The sequence below is a fragment of the Eptatretus burgeri genome, chromosome 10, assembly GCF_056783735.1.
Source record: "Eptatretus burgeri isolate ZD-2024b chromosome 10, Ebu_testis_v1, whole genome shotgun sequence".
Taxonomy (NCBI): Eukaryota; Metazoa; Chordata; class Myxini; order Myxiniformes; family Myxinidae; genus Eptatretus; species Eptatretus burgeri.
Genome location: NC_140970.1, coordinates 91,108,992 through 91,121,951, shown reverse-complemented (window position 1 = coordinate 91,121,951; position 12,960 = coordinate 91,108,992). Strand labels below are relative to the sequence as shown.

The window sequence follows — 12,960 nt, the reverse complement described above, 5'->3', positions numbered from 1 at the left end:
GTGTACGTTACTAATACGTTATGCATACGTCCAACTCGTTATGAATACGTCCAATACTGGAAAAAAAAAAAACATCAATAGTTCAGCGTACACCAACGTTTTACATACATTTTGAGACCTTGCCATATACTGGCTAAAACGTCAAGGTGTGACATGGCCCTTACATCCTGGTAGAAGACTTGGTGTTTCCTTTAAACGGTTAATATGGCCGGCTTAAGATCCTAGGGTCTTGAGTTCACGCCCCTGGTAGGACCGTTGAATTAACACCAGATGAGTTGACTCAGCCCGTCATCCTTGAGGTCTCAGGTTGAAGTTGGAAAAAAATGATTGCCAGCTTGCCAGCAACGGGGGCACCGCATCAGCGGCACAGCCGCACTTTGGGAAAATTATGTAGCCAAGCAGCCATAGGCCGCATATAAATAATTAAATAAATCCTGGCGATGAGGAACAGATGGACAGGAATTAAAATATTCAGGATCATTGTGAATGGAGAGTGAGTAGAGATGGTGAGGGGAGGTCGTGCGTTCACTGGCTTTGAGCCGTCTCGGCAGGATTCGATTCTCAACCTATGTACAAGCTGTGACCTTGGTATTTCACAGGCAGGTCGGTACATCGATGAGTGGTGCCGTCCCTGTGGACGTTAAGCTGGTGACCCGTTTGCCAGCACTCGTGTTGGATCTTGAAGATCTCGTGGTGTCTTTTGACGAAGACCTGACGAGTCGTCGTCGTCGCCGGCGCTGAACAAATTCCAAAATTCAGGCCCTGATTGCCGACGGGCAAGCAATGCAGCTGCCTTAATGAGCTGCTCGGCGCACCCTGCATGTGACCTGGGACGATTGCTTGTTGAACTTTGCACCGTCACAGGAGGTTAGCTCTCTGAGGTTCAGACGGAAGAGTTGTCTGAGCGTAGAGATGGAGGTGAACTGAAAGTTTGATCTTGGAGAAACTACTTGGTGCATTTGTGCAGTCATTGTAGTGTTGCTTTTAAATATGCATTGCTTGATTTGTGTGATCCTGGATGGCCCAGAGGTTAGCACACTCTCCTCTCAGTTCTCCAGCCTGTGTTCGAATCCCGACCCAGATATAACCCGTCATCCAGATGTTTCACAGGCAGCGTTATTCATCAATGTGTGTGCCGTCTCACAGATGGACATTAAACTCGACATCCTGCCTGCCGGCATTCGTTTGATGTTAAAGACCCCACAATGTCCTTCACGAAGAGGCGGTGAGCTCTTGTCGAGACCATGGCCAAGTTCCATATTCCTTCCATAACTACTACTGGGAAGGTAAAAGGGCAAACCGCCCAGTATAACCCTTGCTCAGGAAGCTGCTTCGGCAGCACCGATGCTCTGTGAAACGTATGGAACGTGAGAGAGAGGAAGGAAGAGATGAAGACATATTTCATGCGACAAAAAAAACCTGTTTTGATAAAACTTTCACAATTAACAATCATCGTCATCATATTGTGCTTTCTTCAATCGAAATGCAGACTGCGATGACCCATCTTGGTATCACCATTTATTCTTGGGTCTAGGAGATGTGGTGCTCCCTCAAAACCATCCCAAGAAGTTGGGGTCGGAATTTGTTATTTGTTCAGTGTTCTGGCGATAACGAGCTTACTTTTTGGGAATGACACCGTGAGATTTTTAACATCCACCAACTAGTAGTGAACAGACGGGACCACCCAGCTTAACGTCCGTCTGAGGGATGACAGACTTCATGATGCAGACCCCCTGCCTGCAATACTCCAATCCGACAGTTTATAGTCTGACCGAGAATGAAACCCAGATGAGACGGTTCAGCGAACTTTTCTCATGACGTTCCTTTCAAATATATTATTTTGCAGATCTCATGATAAATCTGATTGTATAGATATTTTTAACAGTGAGCTCATGCATTCGCTTTGTCGACTACTGTACTCTCTTTCTGATGAGCACGGGAAGTAGATTTACATCACTCTCCAAGACTTGTTATAAACCTCTGTAGACCCATGTGACCGTTGCAACACTGTCCCTTTCGGGTGTTCCTCCACGGCACTGCCACCTGGAGAGATCTAATTTCGTGAACATGGACAGACCTCTCTCTGCTCGATCAACTGGCAGCTTTCCGCGCAGAGCGTGGTTTGTTTAATTTGTCATATAATATGTTTGTTTTTCTTTTCTCTAAGCCTGTTGTTGGCTTAACGGTTAAGGTGGCCGGCTTAAGATCTTAGGGTCTTGAGTTCGAGCCCATTTACTGTTAAATAACACCAGGTGGGTTGATTCAGCCTGTCATCCTTCCGAAGTCGACAAAATGCGTACCAGCTTACTGGTAACAAGGGGCACTGTATCAGTGACAGCTGTGCTTCCAGAAGATGCAACCAGCAGCCAAAGGCTGCATACTGAGCAACAACAACAACAACAACAACAAATAACTTTCTTTTCTGTTTGTCATATCGACTGTTGATTTTCTTCTTGACGTGGATGTCAGACCTGGAAAGTGAGATGTACCAGCTGAGCCACATCCTTACGGAACAGAAAAGCGTCATGGAAAGCATCACGCAGCATCTGCGTTCCACAGACAAAGGTTCACAGCAACCACTGCGGATTGCATTTTTAAGAAGTGGTGCTATACTTGTACTTGTTGCATATAGACTTGTGGGTAGGGGGAGGGAGAGAGTAAACAAGGATAAGTCCTTGCATCTCTCCTGTCTGTCAGCCATATTTATTTTGTGGTATCTTTCCACTTTTTCCAATCTGGTTTAATTGTCAATTTAATATCGACCTGCCCTACATTGTATTGTTGGACCCCGCTATTCACGTATTCATTATTCACAGACCCCGCTTATTCGTGGTTGATAAAATGTGACCTGCTTCTACATTTGTGGCCCTGTGCTTCACCTCTTCACTTCTTGTTTTTTCGCGGTTTTGCATTTTTTTTTGTGGTTTTGCGGGCGTATTTGTGGCTTTTCTTGGGCATATTCACGGTTTTTAACGGGATTTTGATTTTTCCCTAATGAATCACGAACCACCGGGAACCTATCCCTCTTTTTCCCATTGAAACAATGCCCCGACATTTGCTGATTCGACATTCGCGGATTTTTCCAGGAACATATCTCCCACGAATAGCGGGGTCTGACTGTACCATTGTCGACATGCAAAGCTTCTACCCTTTTTCATTGTTTTGTTTGATTGTTTTTTTTTTAATATTCCTAGTCATTGTCTCCTCTCCTCTCACCCCCATCCCTTTCAACTTGGTAAATGATGACAGGATTAAAGTGCTGAATTTGAATGTAGAAAATAAAGCAATTTAAACAAAACTAAGACGGATGTTTTTGTTGTTTTACGCATGACATCCGATGAGATAAGGTAATCTACTGCACCTGTTCGTAAAGTATTGAGGTAGAGAGAGAGCTGATGGGTACAGATGCTGAGATCATTGGGCAGGTGGGAATGTATGTTTTTGTCATCTTTGTGTAAAATCTCTGGGCAACTTTTCAATTACATCATTTTCGACCATATCAATTTCATTGTACACCGTTCCTTCCCAATTCCATTATCCAGGTGATTCATGACGCCATCGCCGACCACCGAAGGAAGGGAGTACTCAGTTTTCACTCCGTTTGTTTGTTTTCTCGTTTGTTTGTCCGGGCGATATCTCAGCCATCCTTTGATCTGGGAAGCTGAAATTTGGGGACAAAAGTGAAGATGTTCTATGGCAAAAACATTAGTTTTTATTTAATCAGTTAATTGATTAATTACTTCATTATTATTGATTTATTATTTATTTATGTTATTACTCACCTGGGCAATATTTCAGGGACCTTTTTAGCGAGGAACCTGATATTTGGATAGGACAGTAACCAAGTGATTTGGCTATAAAGGATATTTTTGATTTATTGATTAATCAATTAATTATTTGATTTTTCAATTCATTACTTGATTTTCAATAAAGTTACAGATTCGGATGAAACACTGGTGGTTTAGGTATGCTATCAGCCAATTGATTAAGAAATCAATTATTTTACGATTATTATTTATTTCTTTTAATTATGCAATTACTCAATTATTGTGCACCGCTCCCTCCAAATTCCAACTCAATGTGTTGTAAGGCGGCATCGCTGGGCACCAAAAGCGCCCCAGCGATGTCTCGCGCTGGATGATTGTTTTTTTATTTATTTGGCATGGGGGCGGTGTACTTTGTACCGTTACTTGTATGTTTAATCACCAATAATTTACAGAAACAAAAATGCTCTGCAGATCCAGCACTTCTGTTCTGAGTAATAATTTTGTCTAATGCTTTGTGAATGGTTATCGGATTGCGATGTAGGTAGCATTAGTTAAGTGACCTATTGTGACCAAATGTTGTTGCATCCCTAAAAGCGGGATTGCTTAGCGACACCAACGCCTGTGTGGCTAACTGCGTATCTCCACACTGCAAATCCATATTCCTCTTTCTCCCCAGAAGAGGCGGCCAAAGAGAAGCCTACGGCATTCCCAAAGGAGACTGAGGAAGTGAAGCAGAGAACGCTCACAACGCTGCTGGAGAAAGTGGAGGGCTGTGGGGTGAGTCCATTCTCAAGCCTTTTGGCCAAAACTTCATGTGAAGGGGGGTTGCTGGAGTAACATGTGCATCCTGCAGATGCACGTGGTCTACCAACAACCATCTTCTGTTTTTTTTTTTCTTTTTAATAATTATTTCATATGCAGCTTATGGCTGCTGGCTGCATCATTGCTGGGAGCACAGCTGTGCTGCTGATGCAGTGCCCTCTGTTTCCTGGTACTCATTTTGTCGACCATGGAAGGATAACGGGCTGTTAACCCACCTGGTGTTATTTATTGGCATGACAGGGGCTTGAACTCTATAATCTAAAATCTTAAGCCAGCCACCTTAACCGTTAGGCCAACACCAGGCTTCCCTTCTGGTGAAACTCCCAAAATCCAGGATCACTGCTCACCTCAACTCATTCGTTCGTCTATTTTTCCTGCCTGTGGAACCAACTTACACATTCTCTTTAATCACATTCTTCCCTCCCAGGTCTTCAAGACAGCTGTTCATCATCATCTCAGATCATCCCTCATCCAAAACCATGATCTTTTTTTAACCCTCCCCAAGCCCACCTCCTTCCAAATTTCCAGTATTTCCTCCCTGAGAATTTGCTTTTGTTTCCATCTTGCCCACCCCGTGCCTCCTTGCCTACCCCTCATCCTTCCACACACGCGCTGTTTGTCCAAGTCTCTATTGTGTCCCTCCATCCTGCGGTTGGTGTCCCCCCCTTTCTACTTTTCCTTTTGTTCTGTTGCATCCACCTGATCCGTTCTGTTCTGGCTCTTCCACGGGCCTTAACTTTGTATACAATAAAACCCAAAAACTGGAGAGTTCATAGAACACCTCACTCTGCAGTCTTGAGAAAAATGACATGGGAAGGGTCTTTACAACTCTTACTTTGTGTTTCCAAATGCAATCTATATCTCTGAGCATGAGCATGCGCCGCCATTATTTTCTCGATCGATAACTGACGTCTGGTGACAGAATAAACCAATTGCTTCACCCCGCTTTTCGCTTCGTACGCGCAGGGTAATAATGCTTCAGGGGTCTTGTCTTAGCACCGGAGTGTGTAGGTTGAAGCTTGGACTTTGTCATATTCCATTCCCACTCGTGTTTCGTTGAGCAGACCTACCAGAGCAGAAACACGAATGTTGAAGTATTTGTTGTGATGTTCAAATGTTGTTGCAAAATGCAAGTGCAGATTCAAATTCTTCAGATATCTCTCTTTTGGTGTGAGAAACTTGGCCTTGTTTGAACACATCATTACAGCGAGTTCGTTATTCTATCGATGCAAGAAATCTGCTTGTGGCCAACTAAAATAAATATATGTCCATTAATATGGAGGAGCTTACAAGAATCACCTGCAGGACAAAGACATTAGACATTGGTGTACTTTAACATGAAGTGCAAGGACATTAGTAGACAATGAACAAACGGATATACAGTCGTATATGGGATTTGAACCTGGATTCCCAACATCATGAGCCAATCCATGGCTGTGACTCGCGAAAGATAGCCGCCCTTATGGACATCTTGAGAAAAGTCTTGTGAAATTTTTTAAGGGCCCAAACTATCCTTTGTGTAGTTCATCGGTGATTGCAGGTCTTTTATGGAGAAACGTCATTTTCTTGGTGATGGAATTTTTCCCCACCAGGATATATTGGAGACCCCTGGCCGGTACTTGGTCTACAACGGAGACCTGGTCGAATATGATCCTGAGAGCATGAGCCAGGTGCAAAGGGTGCATGCCTTCCTCATGAATGACTGCCTCTTGGTTGCCTCCTGGTTGCCTAACAGGTATAAAGCCACCTATATCATGTTACAATGGACCAGCAAGTTTTCAATAACCCATGGCCTATGCTGTGCCACAATTCTGATTTTGGGTGTGGATGAGTGCATTGGGAAAACGTGCGTTGCAGGAGAGGGGCTGTGCGTTATCGATACAACTCTCTCTACCAGCTTGGCGACCTTGCAGTTGTCAACGTAAAGGATAACGGACGTAAGTAAGACTGTTCTGAGTTTGATTAAGGGAAGTTAAATAGCTTTTTCTTTGCTGTTTCAATTGCATTTTATTTTCCTTACAAATGTGAGACTCATTGAAGAATGAGATTTCTCATTCATGTATCAATACGACATCCCTGAATGCAGTTGTCTTCCCCCCCCCCTCTGCAGCCATGAAAGACATGTTCAAGGTCATGAGGTATCCTGACTGTTGCATCTTCCAAGCAGAGAGCAGCAAGATCAAGGTGGTATTGCTATTCACCTTAGTAGACTTAAATTTCAAAGTACTACATTGAGATGCAGTTCACTGTCAAGATGTTGGAGCTCAAAACCTTTTCCTATTATACTGTCTTCTGTGGATGCAGAAAGAATGGCTGGAAATACTGGATGAGACGAAGAGAAACAAAGCGTCGAGTGACAAGTTGAAGAAAGAGCAAGAGCGACCGCTGTCACCCAAAACGCCCGACACACCTCTTGATCGTGAGCCTTGCACTGCTCATCACTTTCTTGCGCATAGGAAATCGTTCTTGAAAGACCTTGCAAATGATTCGATTAATTTTGAAATTGCAGGAAGTTCTAAAAGTTCTACTTTCTCATTGGACCCATCATGTTGCACAAGCAATGAGATGGACAGTAGTGCCGACACCTGTGTAGCCAGCAGGTGCATTCTGATTGAAATGTCCATCCCAGCATTTGCAGAAGAGCCAGAGTTGAGTCCAGCTGTTGAGGAAGATTCCATTGAATTGAGCGAACCCTGGATCCAGGACTTGCCTGAAGACCTGGATGTCTGCATTGCACAACGAGATTTTGAGGGTGCTGTTGACCTTTTGGATAAATGTAAGTGTTGTCTGGCAGTTTTTGACTTCGCTTTGTTCCATTAGCTGCCACGCCATCATTGGTTCATTGAATTCCTCATGCTGTTTTTACCTGTATTCTGTAGTTGAAGATTTTGTCAAGGAGAAACCTGTGACGCAAACTGTTACCCAGCTCAGGTAGGAACCCTGTAACTGCTGCACTGTGAATGTGCATGTTTCATGCCAGGGGCTTATAATCCCATCAGGCTTTTGTAGTCTTTCTCCATGTTATGCCTTATTGGCTCTTGATGTGCCTGCGAGTGTCTTCAGCATAACTTATTTGGTGTGTACACAATCTGAGACTTTGTTATGGTTGATGTTGGAGTGCGTGCTTTGTGATCCACTTTGTGACTTGTGTACAGAAGTCGAGTCGGTGATCGGGTGAAGCAGCTCACTGATGTACTGGTGTTTGAGCTTTCTCCTGACCGAAATTTGCGAGGAGGACCCAGAGCAACTCGCCGTGCTGTATCTCAGCTTATCCGCCTGGAGCAAGCCACAAAGGTTATTTCCCACTGCTCTTCGGGAGTTATCTATACTTCTGGAGTTATCTATCGGTGACGAGAACAAGCCGATTCAATTTTGGTTCAGTTCCGGATCCAGTTGTGGCATGATACCCAAGGCCTGCGGCCTATGCTGCGTCACAAAATGGTAGCCGTGCTGTTTTTTTTTTGAGGTTAGAATTGCAGGTGGAGTTGGGCAACCTCTCCAACCAATAGGGCGACAGCAGTCCATTCGCACATGCATGGTCCAAAAATGAACTGTTGTGTGTGTGCGTGTGCGTGCATGTTTTGAATGTTGATTGTTATCTCCATATGCGGGTTTCAGAAGGTGCACTGGATCCCTCCGAGGCCTTGAAGTATCACCGTCGTGCGTGTGCGTGTGCATGTTTTGAATGTTGGTTGTTATCTCCATATGCGGGTTTCAGAAGGTGCACTGGATCCCTCCGAGGCCTTGAAGTATCACCGTCGTGCGTGTGCTTGTGCATGTTTTGAATGTTGGTTGTTCTCTCCATATGCGGGTTTCAGAAGGTGCACTGGATCCCTCCGAGGCCTTGAAGTATCACCGTCATGCGTGTGCGTGCGTATCTTCATATGTGGGTTTCTGAATGTGGAATGGAGTCCACCCAGGGCGGGCTCAAAGTATCCACCTTCATTTCGGTAAGGGGTCACGATCCATGGACCAAGCTGTGAAGTTTTGTGTTGAGGCCTCTCTTCAGGATCGTCACTGAACCCCGGACAGCTTCCAAATGTAGTTTGTTTGTTGTAATATTCCCATGGATGGTTTTTAATATCTCTGTGAGGTTCTTCTTCATCATTCCCATGAGGTTATTTGTCATCACTGGAACAACTTTGGCATTCTTCAGCTTCCACGATATTTTCGTTTCATGCTTGAGATTTTGATATTTGGTCATTTTCTTGATTTTTTTTTTCATCTTTAGTCCAAAATCACTGCTATTAACAACCCAATTAGCAATGCCTTCTTCTCTCTTTTTTTTGCACCGAAGTATGATATCTGGTCGCAATGCTTTGTTTTCGATGTTCACACCAGATGGGATCATTCTGTCGTACGTGAGCGGAACTTCGATGTTTTCAGTGATTGCTTTTGGTTCATTTTCCCACAAATTTTCTGGAACTGGAATATCAAAGTTTTTGCAGATGTGCCAGCGGATTACTTTATAAACTATGTTGTGTCGTCGTGTGTACAGCTGTTCTGACATGAGTTGTTTTTTGGGGGGATTTTTTTGTCGTGTTCGGTCAGTAAGCGTCACATATCATTCTCTTTGCTAACCCCATCGCCACCCCTCACCTGTCTTTTTTTTTTCTCCCCTCCTCTCCCCCACCATTTTCCCTCACTGTCCACTCCTCGCTGCCCCCTCATAAAATGCAGCACTCTCCTCCCACACCTCTGTCGCTCTCAAGGTGTGTGTGTGTGTGTGTGTGTGTGTGTGTGTGTGTGTGTGTGTGTGTGTGTGTGTGTGTGTGTGTGTGTGTGTGTGTGTGTGTGTGTGTGTGTGTGTGTGTGTGTGTGTGTGTCCCTCCCTCTCTCTCTGTCTTTATAGCCCTCTGTCTCTGTCCCTCTGTCTCTGTCTCTCTCTGTCTGTCTTTATAGCTCTCTCTCCCTCCCTCTTTCTCCCCCCCCTACTTTATTGGCCCGTCGGTGAAGCGACGGGTTGTTTTTGCTCGTATTATTAAATATCCAGGGACCGAGGACAAGTCCTGATCTAATCCATTACAACAAGGTCATTTGTGTATTTTTATTTATTTATTTTTGCCACCCTCATTTTAGTGAAACTTATTCCAATTTTTTTTTTCTTGTTTTGAAGAATTTCCTTTAAAATGAAAGAAATTCAATATTTGTCACAATTTAGCTGCCAAGAAGGCTTAAAATAAGGAACATAAATTGATCTAGTCCCCATGTGAGAAGTGAGTGGTGCTGAGCATTTTCTCATTTCAATTCCTCTTCTTTTTTTTTTTTTAGATCAGCTTTTTAATATTATAATACCGATGCACATGTAAACAGTCATGAATGAGCAGCCTTGTGTGGTCACGTGTATCGTACTGGCCATTTTTGTAAACTTGAAAATTATTTCATTTTTGATTGTAATAATTTCACTAGTACACGAAAACAAATTCACGTGTACATCATACATCTTGAAATGATGTACTCGTGAATTATTTTGTGTTCAATGTGTAAATTTTGCCACATTCTGGGAATGTGCAGGCCTGCCAGTTGTTCCTCAAGAACCGCGAGTGTGCGGTGCGAACGGCCCTGAGGCAGCTACGCATGGAGGGTTCTACCGGCTTGTGCGTTCGCACACTGTGTCACGTGTTCTTCTGCTGCCTGCTGCAAACCACGCGCGAGTTCCAGCGGAACTTTGCGGCGCATCCGGGCTGTTACTCCGGTGCTCTCTTTTTCTGCCACTTGTGCTTCTGCTAACCACTTGTCATGTGTCATGTAGAGCGCAATTCGTGTTAACGTATTTAACACGTACGTGTTAACGCCATATGGCAATGTCTATCTTTCCGCAGCCTTGGTTGTCTGGCAACGTCTGGCTCTACAGCTCTTTGCAGATGCCTTCAGCCAGCAGGTGTTTGACAGCAAGGAGTGCCTGTCATCTATTGCTGAATGTGTTGCACTGGCATGTAGTCATTGTGAGAAGGTGAGTGCCTTGACAGCAAAGGAATGTTTATTCGTTCTGTAAATGTGGTTTCCTTAAAAAAAAAAAAAATTCTTATTATTTCATCTTCTGCGTTTTTCCCCTTCTGTTTTTCAAAACAGCATCCCTGTTGCTTCCTAAATGTTTATAAAAAAATACTGTTACGGCCCGGGTTTCAGGGCTCGCCGCTTCGATGTTTCTGTGATACCTTTCTATTGGCACGGCAACCTTACTATAGGCCACACCTTCGGTGCTACACCTGGTGATCTTCTGCCGAGCAGAACAGATAGGTGCAGCACCGGCTAACAGAGCAAATCAGGTGGGGTACAACTTCCTGTTGAACTATACTTGCACACTGTGTCGGACCAATGAAGGAAAAAACAACGGAGACAGATTGGAAATAACAGCAAACAATTATTTATTTACACACAGAAGCAATAATTGAAAAGCGAGTATTTATAAGCAAGAAAGCAAAAGGCACAAAAGAGCAGATTTAACCATTTAACACGTACTCTTGTATAATCTTATTCACAGAAAGGACTCGTGGCCATCATTCAAACAGGGGAGAAGAAAACAAGAAGAAAAACTTAAGAAAAGTAAAAGTCTTTTCTTTTCTCCCTTACCTCACACAGCCCGACAGGGCTGCACAGGCCCAAATATACCAGAGAATGGGGAAGATGGGTAGTGATGTGGCTCGATGGGACACGCAGCTGCGTCCCTGAGGTGCCCATACCCAGTTGGCAAGTCCTCTTCAACATCCCAGATATGCCAGCTGCAAGCAACTCTATTTCTGCTGCCCTCTCCCCCATGTCCTGCAGCACCCATGAACCAAACTGCATTCTGGCCTTTCCACACTGCCATCCTCCTCACTATGGGCTTTCTGCTCCTTGCAAGACAAGCTTTTAGGACAAGGACAAGCTCTTTGACAACTCTCCCGTACACTTGCACTTCTGCCCTCTCCTTCATATATCTCTTTACCCATCTTGTACTTTGTACTCTTCCTTCTTCCTCCCACTCGCCACTCTGAGCTCTGAGCTTTCTCCCGCAAGGAAGAGGATCAGCTCCGAGTTCCTTTTTCCTCACATGATTTCGTCTTTTTCCATCTCCTCCCATATGCATCTGCCCTCTTCCTCTTCGTATATCACTTTTTTCCCCCGTCTCGGCTCGTGCGAACCTCCTCCTCATTGGTGTGCATCTGATGGGGGTGGGTCCACAATGCAGCTAGTGGAAAATGCCACATCATTCTGAGGGAACGTTCAATGCAGCCCCCACCCCTCCCTTCACGCGCACAAGGCCATGACTAGAGCCTCCGCCCCCTCCCTCGCACGTAAGCATTCATTTGTGCAGTCCTGCACTGTACCGTGCCTGCGAGATGTGCCACACACCACCATGCACGGGAAAAGCGCCACAATCATGAATGCGAGAATGGACAGTCCCGGGCGGTGAAAGTAATCTGATCAGCCCGAAGGATTAATGACCACAGATGGATCAAATGTGCCCAATTAAACAATGCGCAAATGGAGGAAAAACGGAGAGGGATTCTGCCGCACCGAGGGATGACCGAACGGCCGCAGGGCCGAAGGTAAGACCGATGAGGAAAAGGAGGGATTGTTAAACGGAGCAGAGTGGGGGAAGGAAGACATCACAATGGAGAAATACGAAATAAACAAAGCATGCCCTTCCAACAACCCCTCGACAAGGGACCAAGGACTATTGACACAAAGACTAATGAAATAACTAATCCCCGGGTCTCTTGCGTGTCCATGTATGCTCTCTCCCTGGGGTACGTTTCCAAAACCGTAACAATATTGTGGGCCGGGGGTCGGTGGTGAGAACGACCATTATGTGGGGGAGGGGTTGTGTCGTCTCCCACCAAACTCCCCGGAATTGTAGGCCATCGCTCGTACAACTCCGTGAGCCGGCGGGTCGTTTAACCGACCGTGGTCGCCAATATCTCAACCGCGCAGCATAGGGTCTGTTTGTCTATAACCAATTTACCTAATTAACCACGCGATTTCGACTACCGGGGAAACCACGCCATCGGCACGTCTTGCTCGAACCGGGTCACTCTACCGACTGCGGTAGAGTTCCAACTACTGACTACCAACTCCAGTTCGGGTGCAGCCGAGCGGAAACTGCCAAAGCTGTGCCGGCTCGAATGAACGGATTATCGGGGATAAAACCCTGCCTAAACTCAGATGCGAACCATGCTGGACCGATTCAAGAAGGGACAGAAACGGACTGGGAATATTTCTCCAAATGTTTATTTACAATAAAAAGACGCAAGACAACGCAAATATGCAAGAAGGAATATTTACAATGAGCAAAAACGCATTCAGATCTACTGACGAGACGGGCCCACACGCAGACACACACACACACACACAAACACACACACACACACACACACACACACACACA

At 45.0% G+C, this 12,960-nt stretch overlaps 1 protein-coding gene across 14 annotated transcripts in view; it reads left to right on the top strand.

Annotated features, from left to right (window-relative positions):
- EXOC8 (exocyst complex component 8) overlaps positions 1-12,960 on the top strand; it is a 55,612-nt gene that overhangs the window by 3,930 nt on the left and 38,722 nt on the right. For 7 of the 14 annotated variants that reach the window (XR_015062637.1, XR_015062636.1, XR_015062635.1 and 4 more), the window contains exons 3-13: positions 2,470-2,565; positions 4,444-4,544; positions 6,182-6,324; positions 6,447-6,526; positions 6,700-6,773; positions 6,894-7,008; positions 7,099-7,365; positions 7,469-7,520; positions 7,745-7,883; positions 10,104-10,284; positions 10,412-10,542. Coding sequence is in view for 10 of the 14 variants with exons in the window: in XM_085899390.1 (XP_085755516.1) it covers positions 2,470-2,565; positions 4,444-4,544; positions 6,182-6,324; positions 6,447-6,526; positions 6,700-6,773; positions 6,894-7,008; positions 7,099-7,365; positions 7,469-7,520; positions 7,745-7,883; positions 10,104-10,284; positions 10,412-10,542 (1,379 nt within the window). In the remaining 4 variants the exon portion in view is untranslated. Of the gene's footprint in view, positions 1-2,469; positions 2,566-4,443; positions 4,545-6,181; positions 6,325-6,446; positions 6,527-6,699; positions 6,774-6,893; positions 7,009-7,098; positions 7,366-7,468; positions 7,521-7,744; positions 7,884-10,103; positions 10,285-10,411; positions 10,543-10,718; positions 11,280-12,960 lie in introns of all 14 variants that reach the window. The other 7 variants (XM_085899394.1, XM_085899395.1, XM_085899397.1 and 4 more) reach the window with 5 other exon arrangements.